This window comes from Monodelphis domestica, chromosome 2 (assembly GCF_027887165.1).
Source record: "Monodelphis domestica isolate mMonDom1 chromosome 2, mMonDom1.pri, whole genome shotgun sequence".
In the NCBI taxonomy this organism is placed as follows: domain Eukaryota; kingdom Metazoa; phylum Chordata; class Mammalia; order Didelphimorphia; family Didelphidae; genus Monodelphis; species Monodelphis domestica.
The window spans coordinates 526,198,737-526,223,558 of record NC_077228.1 but is presented as its reverse complement, the minus strand read 5'-3'; the positions used below and the strand labels follow the sequence as shown (position 1 = coordinate 526,223,558).

The window sequence follows — 24,822 nt, the reverse complement described above, 5'->3', positions numbered from 1 at the left end:
TTAAAGGATTTTTAACAAAAGGAAATAAATTCCCCCTCCACTTATAAGAGATCTTCTAAAATATAAGAAAAAGTCTCTTTTGTTAAAATATTCAGAAAAAGAGGAAGTGGGCTTTAAAAAAGAATAAGACACACTTAGGTGATGGCTAGAAAAGAAATAGTTTAAGGCTATGATCAAGCCTATCCCCCTCATTTTCCAAATAAGGACAGTGAGGCCTCAGGAAGTTAAGTGATTTAGAATCACAGGGGAAGGGGCATTTAGGTGGCTCAGTAGATTGAGAGCCAGGTATAGATATGGGAAGTCTTGGGTTCAAATCTAGACTTTCAGATACTTCCTAGCTGTGTGACCCTGGGCAAGTCACTTGATCCCCATTGCCTAGCCCTTACTGTTCTTTTGTCTTGGAACAAATACAAATATTGATTCTAAGACAGAAGGTAACGGTTTTAAATTAAGAAAAAAGTTACCCCCCCCCCCCCCCCATTGCCTAGTCCTTACTTCTCTTCTGCCTCACAGTATTGATTGGACAGCAGGTAGGGGTTTTCAATGAAAAAAAAATAGAATCACAAGATATCAGACCTGGGGCTAGAAGGAACCTCGGTGGCTATCTGGACTTAGCAGGAGAGGGAAGACGTTTATGTATTCTAGGACTGGAGCAGAGATCTGGAGACTGAAAGGGCCCTTAGAGGTGGGAGAGAAGGGAGGTCCACACGGATGATATGACTTGCCCAAGTTATGCAGATAGTCAGTAGTAGGTCAGTTACTGTCAGTGTCCTAGTGGATGCTAAGAAAGGCAACAAACTGCCTCTAAAGAGCTTATATTGTACTGGGGAAGAAAACCTATAAATCATGACATCAGTACAAGCTACCTACTGTACTGAGATGGAAGGCCATCTCAGAAGGGAAGGCATTAGAAGGCTCGGGGACAGGGAAAGGCTCCTGCACATGGGGGGATCTGAACTGAGACTTGAAGGAAGCCAGTGAAGCTGAGGAAGTGCTGGGGCAGGACATAGTCCAGCCATGGTGGATAACAAGCTGCAGACCCTGGAGATATTGTGTCATGAATGTGGAAATAACAGCCCAGAAGTCAGAATAAGAATCCTAGGACCGGAGCAGAGCTGGCTCTTAGACTGTATAGAATTAGAGGAAAAGGTAAGACCTAGAAAGAGCAAGAAGAGCTCTTTTGGGATGGGCTTTAAATGTCGAGGAAAGAAATTTTCATAGTTGATCTTAGAGGTAATGGGGAGTCAATGGAGCTCATTGAGCTTGGGGATGACATGGTTATCCTGTGTATTAGAAAAACCAACTTGGCCGCTGTATCGAAGGCGAGATGATCAGCCCTCCCTGAGTTGGGACAGTTTCAATGGATTGCTAAAAGGAAGAGGGAATGCTTTATAAAATTGTATTTTACTTTGGGGTTGACTTAAATTGCCTCCTGGTATCCGTTAATCCAGTTTCATTTGATGCTTTGAAAGAGTTTTTATGGCCTTCAGAGGACCATTAGAGACCTTCCACCTTTTTTTTTCTTACTTTATAATCAATATTCTTTTTTTGAATTTTAAAAGGTAAAACCTTCAAAAGCTGTGTCTGTGGGAACAACCATGCCTGAAATAAAGTTCCCATCACCTGCCACAACTCTAGAATCAACTTTTCAAACCTCTTCATTGGACATGAGGAGAGTCTTGGACAAGACGGCCAGTAGTTTAGACGGAACCATTTCTCAGCTCTCTAAAAGTCAGTCTGAGTCGAGGTCAGGCATTCTGAAGAGAGATGAGTCAGTGATGACCCCTTCTGAGAGAGCAGTTTCCTCAGAAGGTAGCAAGATGCTCGATGAGATAAGGCTGACGGTTGAACAGACCACACGTAGGAGCCTCTCGACAAACTTTGAATCGAATCTCTGCGTATACAACTATCCTATACAGGTCTCCAAAGACATAATGGAGAAGACAGCCAATACCTATGCCTCCTTGAAATCTAAACCCTATGAAGGTGGAGAGTCCGATCCAGGAACAGTGAGGAAGATGGCACTGTCTATAATCGAGTAAGTTGTAGGCGAGTGGAATTAGGGAAGGGAAGAGACCACGTTGCAATGAATGCTCCAATTACAGGATTACACTTAGCTTCTAGGTATCCATGCTCTGAAAGACTTGTAGATGCTTGCTACCACAATGGACATTGATTATGTCACAGGATGTTTTTGGTGTGGGTTTTAGCATTGGATTTGCTTTATGGAGTAGCTAGATGGCCAGAGGATCGATTCAGGAAGATGCCTCTTCCTGAGTTCAAGTGTAGCCTCAGACACTTACTACTTTTGTGATGCTGCCAAGTCACTTAACCCCTTTTGCCTCAGTTTCCTCATTTTCAAAATGAGTGGGAGAAGGACATGGCAAAACACTCTAGTATTTTTTGCCAAGAAAACCTCCAATGGGATCATCAATAATTGGATACAAATGAAAAATGACTGTACTGGGTTTGTTTTATGTCCCAAGCTGGATTTCTATAACAGGAAAACTGGAATGGGCAGGGTAGAATAGTGGTTTGAGTCCTGGAGTTGGGTTCAAATTCTGCCTCAGACACTTCCAAGTTGTGTGACCCTAGGCAATCATTTAGTCTCTCTGGGCTTCCATTTTTTCACCTGGAAGTTAGGAGTTTGACCTGGCTGGCCTCTGAGGTTTCTCCCCTCTCTGAGTTCTAAATCGACAATCATGATTTCATTGTGACAGTATTCTAGAGGCATTGGCCTTGGAGTCATTGACTTGCAGTCAAACCTGGATTGGAATCCTAGCTGGGATGCTTTAGGAGCTGGTTACCTTTGAGGAAGTCACTTCTCTGAGCTTGGAATAGGGTTAGTCATCTTCTTACACCTTATCTCCCATGGTGGATGAGCACCTTGGCAAGCCCCGTCTCATGAGATGCTTTGGAGAGGGCTGCTTTGTAAACTTGGACCACTTACCAGTCTTCTGGCAGAGAGCCCAAGGATAATGTTACAACAAGGCCACAGCGAATTACAAACACCTGGGCGACTCTTGTTTGGGTGAATTATAGATTTGGGTATCAGTTTTAGAGTAGACGTGGGAAAGATGAGAAACCATCTGGACTAGGATAGGGAAGGAGGACCTAATCTATACTAGATTAATATCAGCAAGTCACTCTGTGGTTGCATGCTGGCTGTTGATCCTTTCCCTGATTTATCCTTCTAAACAGTCAGTCTTTTGCTTCTAAGTGAGGAGGTACAGCTCATTCCTTTTTTGAAAAAAAAAAAAAGAAATTAAATGTTTTCTCCTCTGAGAAGCATTTAAAATATTCTTTCCTAGTAATTTTGGGAGATGAGAATCCAAATAAAAGCTATTTGTTAAACCTTTTTCATCCCCATGTTTTGTGGACCCCTTTAATCACCAGAGATTAAAGATTGTGCCCAGATTTTCAAAGACTTAGGGCATTAGATGTCTTTGATGCAATAATGGAGGAGTTTGCTGCTATAAATTCAAGACATTTGAGAGAATGTTATATGCTTATGTCCCTCTTAATGTATTTTTTATTCAACAAACATAAGTATTTATCTCTGCAAAGAAGAACCAAGGAAATGACTATCCACAAAACCATCATTATTTTTGTTACTGTCGTTCAGTCATTTTTCAGTTGTGTCCAACTCTTTGTCACCCCTTATAGTGTGTTCTTGGCGGAGATCCTGGAGTGGTTTGCCATTTTCTTCTCCAGCTCATTTTACAGATGAGAAAACTGAGGCCAACAGAGTTAAGTGACTTGCCCAGGGTTGAATAGCTAGTAAGTTTCTGAGGCTAGATTTGAACTCGTCTTCCTGACCCCAGGTCTAGCTGTTCTCATCATTATTTACCACTGGTTAAAAAAAATCTGCATGAGCTCATCTCATTTGGTGTTGGGCCAACTTTCAAATGTATTATATATTTTTTCATTTTGGGATTTCTTGCTCTTATTTACCTGCATGTATATTTTGCCTTCACTTTGCTTAACTTCAGAAAAATCTCCTATTTCTTTGTATATTTCACTTGTCTCTTTCTTTCCTCCCTCCCTCCCTCCCTCCCTCCCTCCCTCTCTCCCTCCCTCCCTTCCTTCCTTCCTCCCTCCCTCCCTTCCTTCCTTCCTTCCTTCCTTCCTTCCTTCCTTCCTTCCTTCCTTCCTTCCTTCCTTCCTTCCTTCCTTCCTTCCTAACAACCTTTACCTTCTGTCTTAGAGTCAATGCCGAGTATCGATTTCAAGGCAGAAACTTTTCTAGGGAAGGACTAGGCAATGGGGGTTAAGTGACTTGCCCAAGGTCACATAAACTAGGAAGTTTCTGAGGCTATATTTGAATCCAGGACCTCCCATCTCCAGGCCTGGTTCTCAACCCACTGAGTCACCTTGCTGCCTTTGTTGCTTCTATTTTTAATTCCAGTGCTCTTTAGTTAAACTCTCTACCTCTCTTTCTCTGGTATTTCCTGACGTGCACATGCATTCTTGTTAATGGTCACTCTGCACTCTCATTTAATCTATCCTCAGTCTTTTAAGTATCATATACGCCCTTCTAGAACTAGATTTCAGCCAGAGGTCTGATTGTACTAAATCTCTTTGTTACCTGAGAGGTGTCACATTTTATCTCCTAAGGCTCTAGCTCACCTACATGTACATAAATATTCATGCATATGCATGCATATATAGCCTAATGTATGCATAGATTCTTTCTTTCCATGCTTTTTAAAAATTATAATTTCAAGAGAGGGGGCAGCTAGGTGGCTCAGTGGATAGAGCTCCCAGAACTCAACACCGTAGTACTTCAACATTGGTCTGAGCAGGAGAGAGTTGGGATGGACTTTTAGCTTGCTAATTTAGGGTTGCATCTCTTGAAGCCTGAGCTAGCATTAGGCGTTTTTTGGGCTTGTTTTGCAGATTCCTTGATTATCTTGTATTGAAACCTCCAGTCAGTAAACCCTAGATTTTTTCCATAAGAGCTGCTGTTTGGTTACTTTTCTCCATCCTGTACTTGGGAAGCTTTTTTTCTTTTCTTTTTTGGACTCAACTATAGAATTTTAAATTTAATATTATTAAATAACATCTTTGGATCAAATCTGATCTTATCAAGACCCTTTTAGATCATGGTTTTGCCATCTGACCCATTATTGATCCCATTCCTCTCTGCTTCTGGTCATTTGCAAAGCTGCAAAGCATGCCATCTATGCCTTTAGCTCAATAACTAATTAAAATGTGGAACTGGACAGGATCCAAGTTGGGTCCTTAGGTCCCTACTATAGTTGTCTCTCTCTCCCCCTCCCTCCCTTTATATTATATCTTTGAATCAAGACTGTGTAAGGGGGCAGCTGGGTGGCTCAGTGGATAGAGAGCCAGAACTAGACATAGGAGGTCCTGGGTTAAAATCTGGTCTCAGATACATTTGAGCTGTGTGACCCTGGGCAAGTCACTTAACTCCCATTGCCTAGCCCTTACTGTTCTTCTGTCTTGGAACCAATACACAGTACTGATTCTAAGATGAAAGGGTTTAAAAAAGGGTTTAAAGGTTTAAGGTTTTTTTTTTTTTTAATTTTTTAAAAAGACTGTGTATTGGTTCCAATGTAGAAGAGTGGAAAGGGCCAGGCAATAACCCCCAGGGTCACACAGCTCAGGATGTGTCTTTTGCCAGATTTGAACTTAGGACCTTGCATCCCCAGGCCTGGCTCTCTATCCACTGAGCCACCTACTCGCCCCTATAGTTATCTCTTGTATGTCACTGGATCATAGACTTAGATGTGGAAGAAATCTTAGTGGTCATATAGCCCAATGACCTCATTTATTTGGCTACTAGGTGTCTTAGTAAGAGCACTATACCTGGAGTTGGAAAAATCTGAGTTCAAATCTGACCATGGGCACTTACTATGTTGACACTGGGTAAGTCGCTTATCCTTGCCACAATTTCCTCCTTTGTAAAATAGAAAGAACACCCGTCTCCAAGGGCTGATAGGATCAAATGAGGCACTTGTAAATTACTTTGTACACCTTTGAATAAAAGATAAATTTCAGCTATTTTATTCATTATTCTAATTTATGGATGAGGAGATGGAGGTCCAGAAACTTGTTAAAGCCATCGAGGTCAGAGCTGGACTGAAATCCAAGACACTCCGATTTCCAACCCTCGTGCCCTTTCCACTCTACAGTGCTATCGTAGTTCATCATAGTCTATAACAATGACTTTCTAAATGGGTTCCTATCAAAGGAGTTCTGCACCCATCCCAAAGTCCTTTCATCTACCCTATTATTGCTCTTATTCCTGTTCATAATGACTTTGTGGAATGCTCTGCTGGAGTCCTTGTCTCCAGTCTACAGCATTTCTCTGGCCAGTGAGTCTATTTACTTTTTCAGAAGAGGAAATGAAGTTCATCTGGTGGGATCGGCAGTTGATGAAACCATGCTGGCTTTTACTAACCCTTGCTTCTCTTTCTAAAGGCTCACAAGCTATTCCTTTTGTAGTGTTTCCTAGAATTTGGCAGGAATGGAAGTCATTGGCTTGATAGCTTACAGATTTCTCCCTCTTCCTTAAAGAAATTATGAAAGCATTTGTTTCCTGTTCTCTAAACACTTTCAAAAATCACCGACCACTGGGTCAGCAATCACACCTGTAAGTTCTTTCAGCACCTTAGGATGTAGTTTGTCTAGGTCTGGTGCCTTGAATGTAGTGAAAATAACTAGAATTTGGCAGACCATCTTTTCACTAATCTTGGGTCCCTAGTTGCTGCTGACTTTCTCAGTCCTAAGATGAATCTCCTTGTATGAGAAATGAAAAATAAACTTTTTTCTTTTTTTAAAAATTCAGTTTTACATCATTTTTGGTTCTAAATTCTCCCCCTTCTTTCTTGCTCTCCCCCATCTATTGGAGAAAAACAAAAACCAAAAAAAGAAAAACAAAACCCATTACAAATATGTATAGTCATGCAAAATGAATGTCCATATTAGTCATATCCAAAAAAAGAAAAGAAAAAAGAAAGAGAAAAAATATGCTTCAATCTGTACCTTGAATCCATCAGTTTCTGTCTGGAGGTGGATAACATCATCAGTTTTTTGGAATTGTGGTAGGTATTAATCACTACTTCCTACGTCTTTCAAAGTTGATTAGTTTTTGAAATATTGCTGTTACTATATAAATTGTTCTTCTAGTTCTCACTTCACTTTGCCTCATTTCATACAAATCTTTCCAGGTTTCTCTGACACCATCTTCTTTGTCATTTCTTTTTTATTATTAAATTTAAAAATTTTCCTGGATTACATGTTGATTTGAATTTCAACAATTGTTTTCTGACATTTTGCAATTCACGTTCTCTCCCTCCCACCCATTGCTTCCCTTTCCTAAGATGGCAGGTCATATGGTATAGGTTATACCTGTGTTTTATCATATAATCTATATTTCCATGTTCATGATGTTGTGAAAGAAGATGCATATTGCTTACTCTACAGAAAAATTCATGGAGGAAATAAGGTGAAAAATGGTATGAGTCAATCTGCATTCAGTTGTCGTTGGTTCCTTCTTATGGTTATGGATAGCCTTTTTTATCATGAGCCCTTTGGAGTTATCCTGGATCATGCTTTGGTTATAAGAGTTATCTTTCACAGTTGATCATCAAACATTATTGCTGTTACTGTATTCAGTGTTCTCCTGATTCTGCTCACTTCACTTTGCATCACTTTTTTTTCCAGATCTTTCCGATTTTTTGTGATTATATTGTTTATCCCCTTTATCATTTATTACGGCACAATAATATTCCATCGCAATCATATGTCATATTTTGTTCAACCATTCCTCAGTTGATTGGCATCTCCTCAGTTCCCAATTCTCTGCTATCACAAAAAGAACTGCTATAAATATTTTTCTACTTATAATCCTTTTTCTCTTTCTTTGAACTCTTTGAGGCATAGACCTAGAGGCAGTATCACTAGATCAGAGGGTATGCAGAGTTTAATAGCTTTGAGGGTGTAGTTCCAAATTGCTTTCCATGATGGTTGATGTATTAGAGGATTTATTTTTAATATATATGGAATTATTTCTATATCTGGGTTTTGAATTAGAAACTCAAATCAGTTCTTTGACCTTTGTACACATTCTTTTGTTCTGAGAAACTCGAAGGAATGTTCCTCCTTGGCTCCCCCAAGAGCCTAGTAAATAGAAAGGTGAGATAAAGAAGCTCATCTTGTTCAATAAACAAGGACTAGTTTAGACTAGGAGTTACTGCTAATGACATAATACTAAATACATGGCTGCCAATCATCATGAGGGGATGGGGAAGAGTTAAGAATCTCCAAAGATCACTTCTTCCTTGGCTATTCATCAGTTCAAGGTATTTTGGGATGCCCAAAGGTGGGGCTGTATAATGAGCTCCCAAATTGTATTTATTGACCTGTATGAAGGGATTTTGGAATCTTTGAATACTGAGGCAAATCACTAATCAGTTCACTTATTGGTTAATTCTAGCTTGATTAATAAATTGATATTCTTACCCAATTTTTAATTGTCACAAGTAGTTCAGTTACCAACAGTGCTCCTCTATGGGCCAGTCATATCAAACTACTTGTTATTCCTCACACATGACACTGTCTTTCCTGCCTATGTGGCTTTGGACTGTTCCTAATGTCTGGACTGCTCTCCCTCCTCACTTCAACTTCTTAGAATGTCTGGCCTCTTCCTTTAGGATTCAACTCATGAGCTACCTTCCCCAGGAGACCTTTTCTAATCATCCCAGCACCCTTAGCACCTTCCATCTTTGTTACCAGTATTTACTTTATATAATCTTGCCTACAATGATATACACATATCCATACATACATGTAGTAGTATATGTATCTATGCGTATATCTATCTATGTATGTATATGTCATCTTCATGAAAATGTTTCCCACTTGAAGGCAGGGGTTTGAATTTTTTTCTTTATGTCTCTAATAATGAACATGGTAGCTGGCATCTAGTAAGCATTTACCAAATGCCTGTTTATTGACAGTTTAATAAAGGCACATATTCATATACAGAAACATTTTCTTGTCTTTTAGCATTCATTATTCATTTGTCACTAGTTTCAGTTCATTCTTAGCTATAACACTCAACATATCTCTGATTGGGATCATACTAATGGCCTAATATTTAGTTACTTTCCCCAATTTTCATCTTTGCTATGTTAACTTTAAAAAGCTGAGCTTTTTGATGAGTTCCTTGTGCATTTACATCCATCTCTTCAGGCAGTGCTCCTTTTTCCTCTTTACCAGCTTAATTTCTGCTTGTGCCTTGAAAATTGAATTCCCCCAAACTTTCCATCCTTTTGGGATTGACTTCCCTTGCAAAATATGGCCTCAGGATTCTAGCCATTTTTACTTGAAGCCTTTGAAATCTCCTTTCCTCAAATAAAGGATATTTGAAACGTCCCAGGCTTTTCTTCTGCCTTTTAATCATGGGTTCTATTGGGTCAGCTGCTTCTGGTCCTACCATTTATACCCCCGGAACAAATTCTTCCTTGTTGGTCAGAATTAGCCTCTGAATAAAAGTTTCCATTGTCTCTTTTGCCTTCGTCTGAAGATGAAATTATCACTAAGGTAAATCACAGCTGACCGGGACATAGTCATACAACAACTCCTTTGCAGTGGGTTTTAAAAAACAAGCTCTTCCCTTCTGTTTTAGTATCAATTCTAAGATAGAAGATGGTTAAGGACTAAGCCATTGGAGCTTAGTAGCTTGGCCAGAGTCACACAGGAAGTGCCTGAAGTAGGCTTTGAACCCAGGTCCTCTTGACTCCAGACTTGGTGCTCTATCCATTGTGCTATCTAGGGCCCACATAATAAGGTTTCAAGCCTGGATGTTTAAGAATAGCTTCATAAGCTATTTTGCCCCCCCCCCCCCCCATTCAGCCCCTATGTTGCTATCTTTTCTTAAAAATGTAACTTTAATTGTAATTTTTCTAGTTCTAAAATAAATTGATTCAGGGAGTGCTGTTACTTATATTAATCTGATCTCTTTGTGAATATTGAATATCTATCATTCATTTAGGTCTTCTTTTATTTCAGTTATCATGGTTTTGTGCTTGTCTTTGTACAGGTCTTATAAATTTCTGGACAAGTTAATTCCAGATTCGTAAATAATTGGGTTAGGGTGAGGGTCGAGTGTTAGGCTGGAGTCACTTGCTATAATAAAGAGGTATCATAATAGACTCTTATTTCAGTGACCAAGCAAGACATTTATATATTTGTGGTCCAAGGAACAGCCTTGGTAAGTTTAGAGACACATCACCAGGCTGACCATAAGGTGATTATTCTTTTGGCCACCACATTTCCTAAGACCATTTGACAAACTGGAGAAAGATTGTTATCAGGGCTAGTAGAGGGAGGAGTCTTATCAAGGAAATCATAGATTCTTGAATGCAAATATTTCTTATAGTTTAAGACCAGTATAACTTCAGATGTAATTTTCTATTCCCGTGTCTCAGTGCTTTAGCAATAAGCTAACTTTTTAGGCCAATGAAATAATGAAAAAGAAGTAAATAGAATTAGACAAAATTTTGCTCTGATCAATCCTAAATCTGAGGGAGAATGATTTTTCCTTTTAATGAGAATGTTTTCTGATGATTTGCAGATGTAATGTTAGTTCTATCTTATGTTCTATTATAGTGGGCAGTTAGGTCTAGGTACTTCTCTCTTAACTTTAGCTCCTTCCCCACCCCTGCATAATAGTGAGATGAGAATTAAAAAAATCAGGTCCTTTATTATTAGAAACTAGTTAGAAATAGAAATATGGTAGCACATTTTTAAAATCTTGGTCCATATTTGTTTAAAATTATTTTTAAAGCTATTTTTTTGTTTTTATGTCACCTATTTCCCCTATGTGTCCTTCCTTTCTATTTCCAGAGATTTATCCCTGAAAACAAAGAACAAAAAAGAGGAAAACAAATTATTTACAGAAACTAACCAGCATAAGTAACTGACAGCTTTAAGGGGAAACAGAGAAGGGAAAATATTTTCTAGTGAGTTGGGAGGGATGGGATGAGGCAAGGCTCCTAACAGGGGATGGTGGTGGGGTGATTCAGTTCTTTACTGCTTTCTGAAAGGTTTCAATTGTGCTTTGGCATCCTATGGGCAAGGGGGTGGGGGAGTCATGGTTCAGGAATTGTCTTAGCTTGAGCAAGGCATTGGCATCTGGAAGGCAGACTCTCAGATTTGGCAGGAGAAAACGTATGGGTTTTCTCTTTTTGTAACAGCAGGGACTTGCTCATGGTGCCTCTGGGCCTGAAAGACCCAAATCAACTTCTATGTAGGAAACAGAGTGAGAAAAGCCTCAACAAACTTTCTCCAATTCAACAAACAGGAATATATGAGGTAGTGGATGGTATTTTTGTTTGGCGGGTGACCTACCAGGTTGAGGTCAGCACTGGTTATCATTAGAATCCAAGATTACTTCAAAGCTTAGCTACCTAGGTAACAACAAATAGTCATACCTTTTTTTTATTTTTTCCTTCCTCCCTCATTTTCTTCTTCTTAATCATATGACTTGGGGGTTAAGTGGTACTTCTCACTTGGCAAAGGTCTTTGGTCAAAGCAGAATCCCCTGGTTTCTTAGTGCTTAGCTGTCTTACTATAAATCCTCATCCATGTCTTTTTTTTAAATTTTATTTTATGGGTACCAATATACAAGCATTTTATATTTCTGTATGATTTTCTTTTTCAATCTTCTTTTTGCTCATTATAGAGATAAAAATTATATTTTTTCCATAGGAGAAATTGGATAACATTCTACATTTTTGTTTCTTAAGAAATGCTATAATATAGAAACTTTTTTTTTTAAGTTTGGTACAATTCACTTGTAATCCATTTGGTATTTGATTGTGGAACCTTTTGTAGAGCAGCTGTTAGTGGTTATCTGATTTCTCCTGAGATGGTTCAGTTTAGATTATCTACTTCTCGTTTTGCTAATTTGGGTATGTTCTATGTTTGTTAGTCATCCATTTCTTTTAAATTTAACATTAATTCTGTTAATAATATGACACACACACATATATGTTCTTTAATAATTTTCCTAGGGGGCAGCTGGGTAGCTCAGTGGAGACGGGAGGTCCTAGGTTCAAATCTGGCCTCAGACACTTCCCAGCTGTGTGACCCTGGGCAAGCCACTTGACCCCCATTGCCTAGCCCTTACCACTCTTCTGCCTTGGAGCCAATACACAGTATTGACTCCAAGATGGTGGAAGGTAAGGGTTTAAAAAAAATAATAATTTTCCTTGATTTCTTTTACTCTTGAGATTTACCCTGAGGAAGTGGCTCTTTCTGGTTTATCCATGGGACAGCTCACAATACACTCATTTTTTTTTTTTACCATCTGTCTTGTTTTTGGTATTTTATTTAATTTCTCCACATTTTCCAAATTGTATTGCTAGTCTACATGTTGTAAATTTTCCTCTTGGCAAATCTTTATTGTTGTTTTTATTTGGTTATTTTTCAGTTGTGTTTGACTTCCAATGACCCCTTTTGGGGTTTTATTGGCAGAGACACTGAAATGGCTTGCCATTTTTTTCTCCAGATCATTTTACAGATGAGAAAACTAAGGCAAATAGGGTTGAGTGACTTGCCTACAATCACACAGCTAGTAAGTGTCTGAGGCTGGATTTGGATTTGTACTCAGGAAGCTATCTTCCTGATTTCAAACTCCTTCCTCCCTCCTTCCCTCCCTCCTTCCCTCCCACCTTCCCTCCCTCCCTGCCTTCCTCCCTTCCTTCCTTCCTTCCTTCCTTCCTTCCTTCCTTCCTTCCTTCCTTCCTTCCTTCCTTCCTTCCTTCCTTCCTTCCTTCCTTCCTTCCTTCCTTCCTTCCTTCCTTCCATTTTTCTACCATTCTTTTTTTTAAAAAGATAATCTTGATTTTAATTGAAATCTATCCTTAGTCATTATGTCTAATGGTGATTTTATCATGTTGATTACAGACATAATCTCAGATGGGCAACAATCGAGTTACTTCTAAAGCGAGGGGCAGACCCCAACTATTGTAAAGAGCCTATGCACGTTATTTTCTTTCCAGTTAGAGCTGCAGATGTTACTGGAGTTCAGCTCCTCCTGGAGCATGGTGCAAGAACTGATGTCCGATTTCCATCAAAGGTATTGTGCTAGTTTGATTGTACAATGTTCAGCCTTGGGTTTTTGCCTGTGTATTATCTCTTTACCATTCTCTCATGAAGAGGTGATAGTCCTTCTCCTTTCTAAGGCAAAGCCCTCTGTAGGCACAAACGATCCCATTCTATCTCTTCTTTGGCACATTGCGTCCTCTATCGTTCCCTCTTTTTCTAATCTTCAGTCTTCCTGATGGCAGCTGCCTCTCCATCCTTAACAAAGTTCTCATTTAATCTGACTGTTTCTACAAGCTTTTCTCCCATATCTCCTCTTCCTTTTGTGGTTAAATTTGAGAAAGCTATCTACAATCATTGCCTTCCTTTCTCGTCTAAACCCTTTGGCTTCCAACTTCATCATTCAACTGAAAATATTTTCTCCAAAGTTGCCATATATATATACTATCCATATATATGTATAGATAAAACTATCACTAAATCTAATAACTAATATAAATCTTTACTTAATTCTCATCCTTCTTGATCTCTTTGAAACCTCTGAAAACTCTTGGGATACTCTTTTCTCTCTAGGTTTTTTGAAGCTGCTTTCTCTTTATTCTTCTTGCATCTGTCTGACCCTCCCCTTCGAGGTCTCCTTTGCTTATTTTTCCTCTGTGGTTGTCCCCCAAATCTGGTTGCTGATTTGTCTTTTGTCAGCTTCCACGAGTTTAGTTTTCATCTCTAGGCAGATAATTCTCAGATCTCTCTCTAAACTCTCTCCTGATTTGTATCATCATATTATCAACTCCCTATTGGTCACTGGAACTTGGATGTCTTATAGACATCTCAAACTCAATTTACCCAAAACAGAACTTATTTCCCCTCAAGCCATTCCATCTTCTAAACTCCATATTACCAATGAGGGCACCACCAACCACCTTGTTATCCAAGCTTACAATATCAGTGCCATCCTTAACTCCTTATTTGTGCTCACCCCATATATCCAATCTCTTGCAGAGAACTTTCACATGTGCATTCTTCTCTCCAATCACATAGCCACTGTCTAGATGCAGGCCCTCATCATTTCATGTCTGGATTATAGCAGTAGCCTGCTGATTGGGCTTCTAACTCAACTATCTCCCAAAGAGAGCTGCCAGAATGATCTTCCATGAGACACCTCCCCTACTTAATGAACTCCAATGACTCCCTATGTGCCTCTAGAATCAAATATACAATCCCTTTTAGCTTCTAAAACCATTCACAGCTTAGGTCCTTCTTATCTTTCCAGTCTTCTCATACTTTATAGCCATTCCACATACTCTATGATCCAGTGATGTTGGCCTTCTTGCTATTCCTTCCACAGGACCCTCCCTGTCTCCCAGAATATGTATTTTCACTGGCTATCTCTCATGCATGGAATGATGTCCCTCCATATCTTATTACTTCCCTGGTTTCTTTCTAGGCTTCATTCAAATCCCATTTTCTGCAAGAAGCCCATCCTAGTTCCATTCTCTGCCCTCCTCAACTCCCACACCAGTAATGCCTTCCCTTTCAGGTTACCTTCCATTTATTCTTTATATATCTCATTCATACGTAGTCATTTGCATATTCTCTCCCCTATTCAAATGTGAGATATTTGAGGGCAGGGACAATGTTTCTGTCCTTCTTTGAATCCTTAAAACTTAGCAGAGTGCCTGACACTGTTTAACACTATGAAACTGTTTAACAAATACTTTTTTGACTGATCAACTGACCTGGAGGAAGATGTGGCAAAGGGAGGTCAGACTGAGAGAGAGAGAGAGAGAGAGAGAGAGAGAGAGAGAGAGAGAGAGAGAGAGAGAGAGAGAGAGAGGAGAGAGGGGAGAGAGAGAGCGCAGAGAGAGAGAGAGAGAGTGCAGCGGCACTAGAAAAGACTATCCTGGGAGAAGAGATGAACAGTGGCAGATGCTAGAGAGAGTTGAAGAAAGCTGGGGACTAAGAAGGAGCCATTTTATCTGGCAATTAAGAAATCATTGCTCACTTTGGAGAGAACAGTTCCTATTAAACAATGAAATTGGAATTCAGATTACAGAGGACTTGGAAAGTAGGTAGAGGAGAGGAAATGGGAGCATTGATGACTATAGGTGGCTCTCTCAAGGAGTTTGGCTGAGAATGAGAGGAGAGATAGATGATGGAGGATGAGGATAGTTGGACAAAGTGAGTTGTTTTTTAAGGATGAGGGAGACATGGGTATATTTTTAAGTATCTGGAAAGGAACCAGTAGAAGGAGAGAGATTCCAGATTAGAGGGCCAATAGGGATCATACTAGAGGCAATCTGATGGAAAAGATGGGATAGGACTTGCACATGACTGGGTTTGTCTTGACAGGAGAAGGGGCACATTTCAAGAGAGATAGTAATGAAGGAAGAGATAAATATGGAAGGTATCTGAGTGAGGAAAGCAAAATTGATGTATAAAAAAAATGACATGATATGCAGTGTTCCACAGGCATGGACCCTCACTTTAGCAAAGAAATTGGGGAAGGCATTTTGTCCTGGTTAAACTAGACTGAGGGTAACCAATGAGGCTCAAACCCATCAGTGATTTAGGGGGTAATGTATATTCCAAGCATGTGAAGACTTCCTTCTACAGAAGGGGCAAATGAGAACAACTTGTTTCTGTGGCCATGAAGGTGGCTAAAGTAGGTGCTATGGATGCTTAGAGCTTAGTTAGATATCAAAGATGCCAAGGTCATCCACTAGATCCTGGGCCATCACCAATTATCTTGACTTTTGTCTTGCCATTGGACTTCAGGGACTGGAAGAGACAGTAAGGTTGATGACTTCGTGCAACCCTGCCTCACTAAAATCCAATTTATGCATGTGTCAAAAGATAATACTTGCTGATATCATCTCAGATCTCTTTGAATATGGAAGATAACCAACCAGTCCAATGAGGAAACTGAGGACCCAGAAGGTTAATTTACTTGAACAAATTAAAGCTATATTTTCTGCATTGAAATTAATTTCTAGGATATTGGTAGATGCAAATACTCTGTAGATTAGCAGCTCCACCCCTCACTTGTTGAAGTAGGTCAATGTTCTTTATTTATTAAAGGTAATTTCAACTAGATGGTTACCTGAATGTATAAACCTGAATTGGCTGTCTTCTTTTCCCCACTACATATCTGTCTTATGATCTTGTGGGGTTGAAGAATTTCTTGCAACATGATTCTCAGCTTTGTTGGATAAAGTGTGTGGAATCTCACTAAAGAGACTTTAATTGGCCATTATCTCAGCTAATACTGATGTCCCTTGATTTCATATTAACTTTCTTTGTCCCTCCCACCCTTCCTTCCTTCCTTCCTTCCTTCCTTCCTTCCTTCCTTCCTTCCTTCCTTCCTTCCTTCCTTCCTTCCTTCCTTCCTTCCTTCCTTCCTTCCTTCCTTCCTTCCTTCCTTCCTTCCTTCCTTCCTTCCTTCCTTCCTTCCTTCCTTCCTTCCTTCCTTCCTTCCTTCCTTCCTCCCTCCCTCCCTCCCTCCCTCCCTCCCTCCCTCCCTCCCTCCCTCCCTCCCTCCCTCCCTCCCTCCCTTCCTTCCTTCCTTCCTTCCTTCCTTCCTTCCTTCCTTCCTTCCTTCCTTCCTTCCTTCCTTCCTTCCTTCCTTCCTTCCTTCCTTCCTTCCTTCCTTCCTTCCTCCCTTCCTTCCTTCCTCCCTTCCTCTCTCCCTCCCTCCTGCTTCTTCTTTCTGTCTTTCTCAAAAATGTTTACCTTCTGTCTCAGTATCAATTCTATGACAGAAGAGTGACAAGGGCTAGGTAATCAGGGTTAAGTAACTTGCCCAGGGTCACCTGGCAGTAGTATCTGAGGTCAGGTTTGAACTTTCCTAACACCAGATCTGGCAGTCCATCCACTGTACCACCTAGCTGATCCTCACATTAACTTTCAATGTTTGAAGTGGGAGGACTCCAATGCTGTTATAAAGTAAGCTTTGTTTCTCAGTCTCTGGTGCTTGTAGTCCCTTGTGTCTGACCCATGTGGCTATGCATTTTTTTTTAATTTTCCCACAGATGAGAGCACTCAGTCCTCTCCACATAGCAGTAGCCCTGCCTCTGGAAGCGGGCATCAGAATCACAGAACTATTACTTCATGCTCTTGCTGACCCAGACACGAGAGCTGAAGACCAAGATGAGGGATATAAGAGAGACAAGGTATTTCACGTTGATCCTAGGGCAGAAGGAAGGAGTTAGATATTCAGTAAGCAAGTGCTCAATGTGGGGCAGGCACTGTGTTGGGGATAAGAGGATGAGAACAAAAATGTCATGCTAGAAGGGATCTTAGGGGACATCTAGTCCATGCCTTCCCCCATTTTACAGAGGAGAAAACTGAGTCCCAAGAGTTGAAATGGCTTGTCAAAGATCTTGAGATCAGTTTTGGTTTTATAAGATTATTTATTCACTTAAAATGATTAACATGGAAATAAGTTTTGTGTGATTATATATATATAAATACAACCCAGATGGATTTGCTTGTCAACTCTTGGAGTGGGGAGGGAAGATGGGAGGGAGAAAACATGAATCATATAACTTTAGAAAACTTATATGAAAATTTGTTATTAAAATAAAATAAAGATAAGAAAGATCTTGAGATCATAGGTTGGGATCTGGAAGGGGCCCTGAAAGCCACTTCATTCACTTATTACTGATTTTCTAGACAAGGAAACCAAGGCCCAGGGAAGACAAATGATTTGCCCAAGGTCACCTAAGGTAGTTCTAATTTAAAAAATGAATCCATAAGCCTCTCTCAGATCCCATGTGATAGCTAGAGTTCTAACTATGGAACCAAAGGACCTGAATTCAAATCTTGCCTCTAATCTTCACCAAGATAATAGATTTAAGAATTGATTATTTAATCCAACATCCTCATTTTGCAGTTGGGAAACTGAGGCACAAGAAGCACTAAGTGGCAGAGTTGAGATTTGAACATTTGAACACCCAACTGTAAGCTGGAAATCACACTATGTCTCTGATTAGACTTCACCTAGGAATCTGTGCATTTCAGGTTTGACCCCCTTTTGCCTCCTGTAGAACCACCCTCCCCACTCTGGCTCTGTTCTGTAAAAAAATAGGCAATAAGTTGATTATGAGTTATAAACTGATTTTGATACTCTGCTTGCTGTGCTTACAAAGTATCTTCAGTTTATATCAGTGAAAGGGAGCTCATAAGTGAACTTCTCTTCAGGGCCAGGAGCAAGGATACTAAAGAGACTCTTGTTATAAAAAATAAAATACTTATTGAAAATATAAGGATAAAAGGATTTCTAACTCTAAGGGATTCTAATTCCACCCAAATAAAATTCCCTGATTCCTCAAGGAACTGCTTCTCCTGTTTCCACAGGCTACACTGATCCTTCCTGGTCTGACTAACCCAAATTTTTACTATTCTAAATAAACTAACATGATTATCCTTATAATTCTTAACTTCATCTCCAAGTTATAAAAATAACAAAGGCTAGCTGACTGAGTCTCAGCAAGAACCAAGTTAGGATTCTGAGCCTTAACAGACTAAGCATCCAAACCAAAGACCAGGGTTTTCATTGGTCCTCTCAGAGTTAAAACAATCTATGAAAACAGCAATAGATAGTAAATAGTGTTTCCCAAGTTGGAAAAAGAAAACACTGAGCTCCTTCAGGCCTTTTCCTCATTTCCTTCTACTTTAGACAGGAGGGAGAGAGAGAGAAAAGATGTTACCTCCTCCAAGCCCTCAGAGACAGAGTCTAACTCTGCCAATTGCCAGAGACCAACTCCCACAGAAAAACCATTAGATTTGAAACTGATACTCTGTCTCAGCTCTGTTTGAAACTCCAGTTCTTTCTCAAGCCAACTTCTTTACTTCTTATCTCTAAACTAATATAACAAGAATTGATTTCTAATATCATCTTTATAGTCCAGAACCTTAATCCATTTGCTTAATTCCAGGTTTTGATACTTCATTCTCATTTCCATTTGTTCTAAGACTTCCTTATTACCTTTTCATATTTCCTTCACAATGAGGGGTTTGCTAAAGATCTGGTATCATGGATCTTACCCTTGACAGTTCTCAGACTAGACTTTGCCCAGAAAATGGTCCAGAAGGGCCAATATATCTTGTTCTGCTTTCAATAAACCTTCTAGCCATAGAAAAATTGAGGGCTTGGGTAAATGCTTGTCTTTAGGATTGTAGGCACAAGGAGAAAGCATCATGCATTGGGACAAGGTGGAGAAAGCATCATGCATTGGGACAAGGTGGCTGGATTGCCCCAAGAAAATGTTGGTTCTGGGGCTAGAGAGTCTCTGAAAAGTAAATGGGCAGTTTCATGAGAGCCCTTGGGGATTTGTCTGGCTAAACCGGTGATCTTCTTGGGGTTGTTGCAATATATATATATATATATATATATATATGTATGTATATATATATATATATAGTTTAACTTTGTACAGCTGTGAGCTTACCTTGGGAAGTTTTTTTTTGCCTTATCTGAAAGAGGACTATCCTTGCCTTTTGCTAGCAGAGAGGGACCATGGTAACGTGACCAGAGGACCAGTTTTTGTGCCCAAAAGACTTAGGTTCATATTCTGCCTCTGAAATGTTCTTGCTCTGTGAGGCTGGGCAGATCATATAATGTCTCTAAATCTGTTGGTTGCAGAGAATGCCCCAATTTGTAATGATAGAGGGGAGTTCATTTTGCAAGATAAATCCTTATTTACTATCCCTGTATGAAGGGTTAATAGCCACTTCTATCCTCTGCTAACAATATTTGTGCATTACCTTAGGAAGGCTTATTATAGCATACTTTATGATGAAACCTCCAACCAACAGGGCTACCAACAATAATAAGGACACTATATTGTGGACTGTGCCAGCAAGTCTGGCAACTAGCTACCTCTAACAGCTCAGTTAATGCAGGAAATAGGAAATGTGATCTGGAAAGATCTATTGAATCTCTTCTTGAGAGTTTATAGAATCACTGATTAGGAACTGGAGGAAGTTCAGAGACCATTTAGTCCATTTTCCTTGTTTTTGCCAAGGAGATAACTTATGCCCAGGTGATTTCAGTGATTTGCTCAGAATCACACAGATGATAAATATCAGAGATGGGATTGAACCCAGGTCCTCTGACTCTCAACGCTCCAGGTTCACATGGATCAGGTTCTAGAGACTTGATCTAAGAGGTTTCAGTTTTTGTAATTGGTTCATTATTCTATCTCCATGGAAAGAACATAATGGAAATAAAGCTTAGTATGATGCATGTTTTGGGACTGTCCTATAAGTGGGTAAAAGATTCTCCAAACACCCTTACAGATATGTATGTTAAGTAATGAAGGAAATACATAAAATGTAAAAGACAAAAAGGAACATGTAAACAAACACAAGAAACAAGAACAATTCAGTGCCCTTATTGTATTTATTAGTTGTCTCCTTGAAGATAAAGATAATTCTGTTGCATTACAGAACAAACATTTCCCATTCACATTTTCTTTGGACCTCCACCATCTGAACAACTCAAACCATTATGGATTTATGATCTGTGTTGCCTTTAAGCATAATGTGATTTCCCTACTTATTTTTTTGGTATGTTTTTGATTACTGAACATCATCTGAAATTATGATGGTTACCTTTGCTTTTTTTTTTGAGTTTGTCTAAAGCATAATTAATTTTGCTTTAGCTTCTCTTTTAACACTCTTCAAATGTGTTTTTTGTAACCAATGTTGTTGGATTCCATTTTCTAATCCCTTCTACTATCTTCTTCCATTTCATAGGTGAGTTTATCCCATTCACATTCAGGGTTATGATTACCAAATGTGCATTTCCCTCTTTCCTGTCTTCTTATATATACTTTTTCCTTTTTCTCTTCCACTGTCTCCTTTTACAAATAAGGTGATGATGTTCAGTCATTTCAGTCATGTTTGACTCTCTGTGACCCCATTTAAGATTTTCTTGGCACATACTGGAGTGGCTTATCATTTCCTTCTCCAGCCAATTTTCCAGAGGAGGAACTGAGGCAAACAGGGTGAAGTGACTTAGTTAGGGTCACCCAGCTAGGGAGTGTCTGAGGCCAGAATTGAACCTAGAACCTCCCATCTCTAGCCTTGGCTCTCAAACCATTGAGCAACCTAGGTGTTCCCTCTTCCTTTCCTCTTAATTTTTCCTTCATGCTTCTCTAACATTTGATTTTTCTTTGCATATGACCATTCCCTTATCTATTCTACTTTCTTTCTCAGATATCTTTCTTCCTCACCTGAACACCCCCCTCCATTTCCCTTTTGAGCTTAATATATTGTTATACTGAAATCTCTCTCTTTCTCTCCCCCTCCCCCTCCCCCATGAACTCATTAAGGGTTGTCAAAGCCCATCCTTTTTAGCTCCAGGTCAAGACTTTTGGTATCCTCTTCCTTGAGAATGGCACCATGATTGTCTTAACTCAAAATCAGGGAATAATTCCAAAGCTTGAAATGTCTATTCTCAGGTGTGCTAGTTTCTGACCTGTGATTAGAAAAGGAAATAGGAAAGAGATTGTGAACCAAAAGATTAGTACAGGAAGAGTCATTTAGGATCTACAGGGATGATGATCAGGGTTTCTGGGTATATTCCTTCATCCATGTCAATGTATTTTATTGATCACTCTTCTTGCTGAGAGCAGTGGTAGAGATGGGGTTGTGGAAAGGAAAGAGGAATTGTGAACTCTTTGTTTCTAAGTAGCTAGTCTGTCTATAGATTCATTTCATTGCGCCAGATATGTGGACATGTTTCTGCCTAGGTCAGGCAGTTCCCTTGCTCAGATTTGCCTTAACTGATGTTCATCTGATTGTACCAATTTTCCTATGTGTGTGTGTGTGTGTTTGAGAGACAAACAGATAGACAGAGCACAGGGAGTTTTAGTCCAAGGCTATTGGTTTATGAGTTCCTTTTTATCGTTTTCCATTTGTGAGGTTCACTCTACAATGACAATCAGCTCATTTTTATCTGAAGACAAAATCCATTATAAAAAGCATAGACAGAAAAAAGAAAGATTTAGAGAGCAGGAAACTCTGGAGGGTAAGTAATATCAGCTCACTAGGCAGTATTTAGGCAGGGAAGGAGGAGAGGGCAGTAGAGAGCAAAAAAATTCACCAGGTTGCAGTAGTGGAATCTCATGACAACACAAAATTCTGTCCAGGCAGATTACACCTTAAGTGGGTTAGTGAGTAGATAAAGCTTTACCTAGTTACTTATGATTATATTTATCTTAGTAGCACTCTTCACTGGCAGTCAGCTGGCCACTGGCCCTGGCATGTCTCCACCCCCTGACTCCTCTTAGCAAAGCTCCAAATTTTGGGGACTTTTTCTACCTTTCAAACCTTCTACTTCCCATAAACCATAGTCACTCTTCAATTATCCCTTATTGCCTTAACTGATGTTCATCTGATTGTACCAATTTTCCTATGTGTGTGTGTGTGTGTTTGAGAGACAAACAGATAGACAGAGCACAGGGAGTTTTAGTCCAAGGCTATTGGTTTATGAGTTCCTTTTTATCGTTTTCATGAAAGAAATATCCTTCAGATCAGTACTCTATATAAGTAGAGTTTTGTGAGGATTATCTTTATTATATACATAGTTACGTGTAGAAATGATTTTTGACAGTTTTTGATGTTTTAAAATTCAGATTTCTCTCCCTCCTCCTCTCCCTCTCCCTGAGACAGTCTGATATGGATTATATTGGCACTTTCATGTATTACAGGGGACGGTCTTAATATTTATTCAAGAGTGAAGAAGTCATGAATTTTATTCTTTAGAAGAACTTTGGGATATTTTTACATACCACCAGCAGCAGAGCTTTTAAAAGTGAACCGTTAAATATTCTTTAACCTTTAAAAGGAAGTCTCTGCCAAGCAACTTTGAAAAATAAATCACATTTATACAAGTAATTTTATTGGCCATCAATAAAATTATGGGGTAGACATTTCTCAAGTATATAGTGAATTTTCTATGTTACTCATTTCATAAGTATACCTAGTAGTTGAATAGCTTTTAATTTTTGGTTTCTGGCTCCCTGAGAATTTGACAGACTATAAATTGTGATTAACCATGTTTAAAAAAAAAAGGCCAGTGAAAAAGATCATTCCATTTAATTGTCTGCTATCATACAACCAATGCAACATGGTATGTCAGGAGGAGGAAATGGATTCAAATTCTGCCTATCATCTCTGATGCTTGCTACCTGTCTGACCATTCAATTCATCTGTAAAATGAGGGGGTTGGACTAGCTGGTTACTGAGGGTCCTTCTGGTTTTGGAGTTATTGCCCTGACAGTCTTATGATTTTTGATAATTTTCAACTATTATCATGGGATATTTGAGACAGTATCAATCTCAATTTTTTCATAAGAAGTTCTAAACAAAAATGAAATAGCACATACCACAAACATGCCACTGATGCAGTGGAATGATTATAAAATTAAATGTACTTAGTGAGGAAACCCCATTGGCTGATGTCTAGACAAGCAAAATGAACCAAAGTTGAGCAATTATGTTATTTTGTGAACTTAGCCATGGCAATAAGCCAGTCTGGATTATTCAGACTCCGAGCTCCATTTTCTCTATCCAGTAGCGTTTAGTGTCTAAATTAGCAGGCAGATCTTATTTCCCTACACATGCTGTGACTGGGGACAAATGGGACTAAATTCATCTAAACAATTAGTGAGTTCGCTTTTTCTACTTCACGTTTAAAACCTCCATGCTTAAGTGATACATCAGGCCTTAATCAGAGATACAGTGTGGTCCAGGGGAAAGATTCTCTGGGCTGAGAGGACCGGAGTTCAATTTCTACCTCTGACATTATTTTGGTGACCTTAGGTAAAGCCTTAATTTCTCTGGGTCTCAGTTTCCTCATCTGTTAAATAATCAGGCAGATTATTATTATTACATGGGACCTCAAAGGCTTTCCAGTTTTAGGGCTAAAGTTAGACTTCTCCTCAGGGTCTTAGTTTCCAACCGCAACCCTGCAAAATGAGGGAGGTGGAGTAGATGGCCTCTGACGTCCTTACCAGCTCTCAAGCTACCATCTTATGAAGTGATCCCATGATCCTATCTCCCTGGACCTCAGTTTCCATCTATAAAATGAAGGAGTTGGAGTAGATGGTCTCTGAAACCTTTTCAGCTCCAGAGCTAGGATCCTATGATTTTATGTTGTTATGTGGAGGCCAAGCTTGACTCTCCTTCTTACAAGGCCTCTTCTCTCCATTTGTGAAATCAGAGCACAAATTATTTCTCATTAATAATGCTCTATAGACCTGGCATTCTCTGCCAGCTAAATCAACAGTTAGTATGTTTGTTGAAAGTTCAAAAAATTCAGTAATTTGCTTCTCTTCTTTCTTTCAGGAGGAAAAAAAGCATTCTGTTCTTTGGCCTTTATTAACAAGGCTACAGTCTCTTCCTCTCCCTCTTCCTCTCTCTTTCCCTCTCCCTATTCTTCTGTCTCTGTATCTCTCTGCTTCTCTCTCTCTCTGTCTCTCTGTCTGTCTCTCTCCCTCCCTATTCCTCTCTGTTTCTGTCTCTCTGTCTCTGTCTCTCTCTATTTCTGTCTCTCTCCCCCCTTCCCTCTCTGCCTCTGTCTCAGTATCCCCACCTCTCTCTGTCTCTGTTCCTCTGTCTCTGTCTGTCTTCCCTCTCTCCCCACTTCCCTCCATCCCTCTTCCTTCCCTCCCTCTCCCCCTTCTCTCTGTCTCTGTCTCTCTCTCTGTCTCTGTCTCTCTCTGTCTCTCTGTC

General features: G+C 39.6%; 1 protein-coding gene across 10 annotated transcripts in view; it reads left to right on the top strand.

The window, feature by feature from the left end:
• ANKMY1 (ankyrin repeat and MYND domain containing 1) overlaps window positions 1–24,822 on the top strand; it is a 134,503-nt gene that overhangs the window by 44,705 nt on the left and 64,976 nt on the right. For 8 of the 10 annotated variants that reach the window (XM_056819816.1, XM_056819820.1, XM_007485961.2 and 5 more), the window contains 3 exons: window positions 1,563–2,038; window positions 12,943–13,114; window positions 17,109–17,249. In XM_056819816.1, coding sequence (XP_056675794.1) covers window positions 1,563–2,038; window positions 12,943–13,114; window positions 17,109–17,249 — 789 coding nt within the window. The remainder of the gene's footprint in view (window positions 1–1,562; window positions 2,039–12,942; window positions 13,115–17,108; window positions 17,250–24,822) is intronic. The other 2 variants (XM_056819822.1, XM_056819821.1) reach the window with 1 other exon arrangement.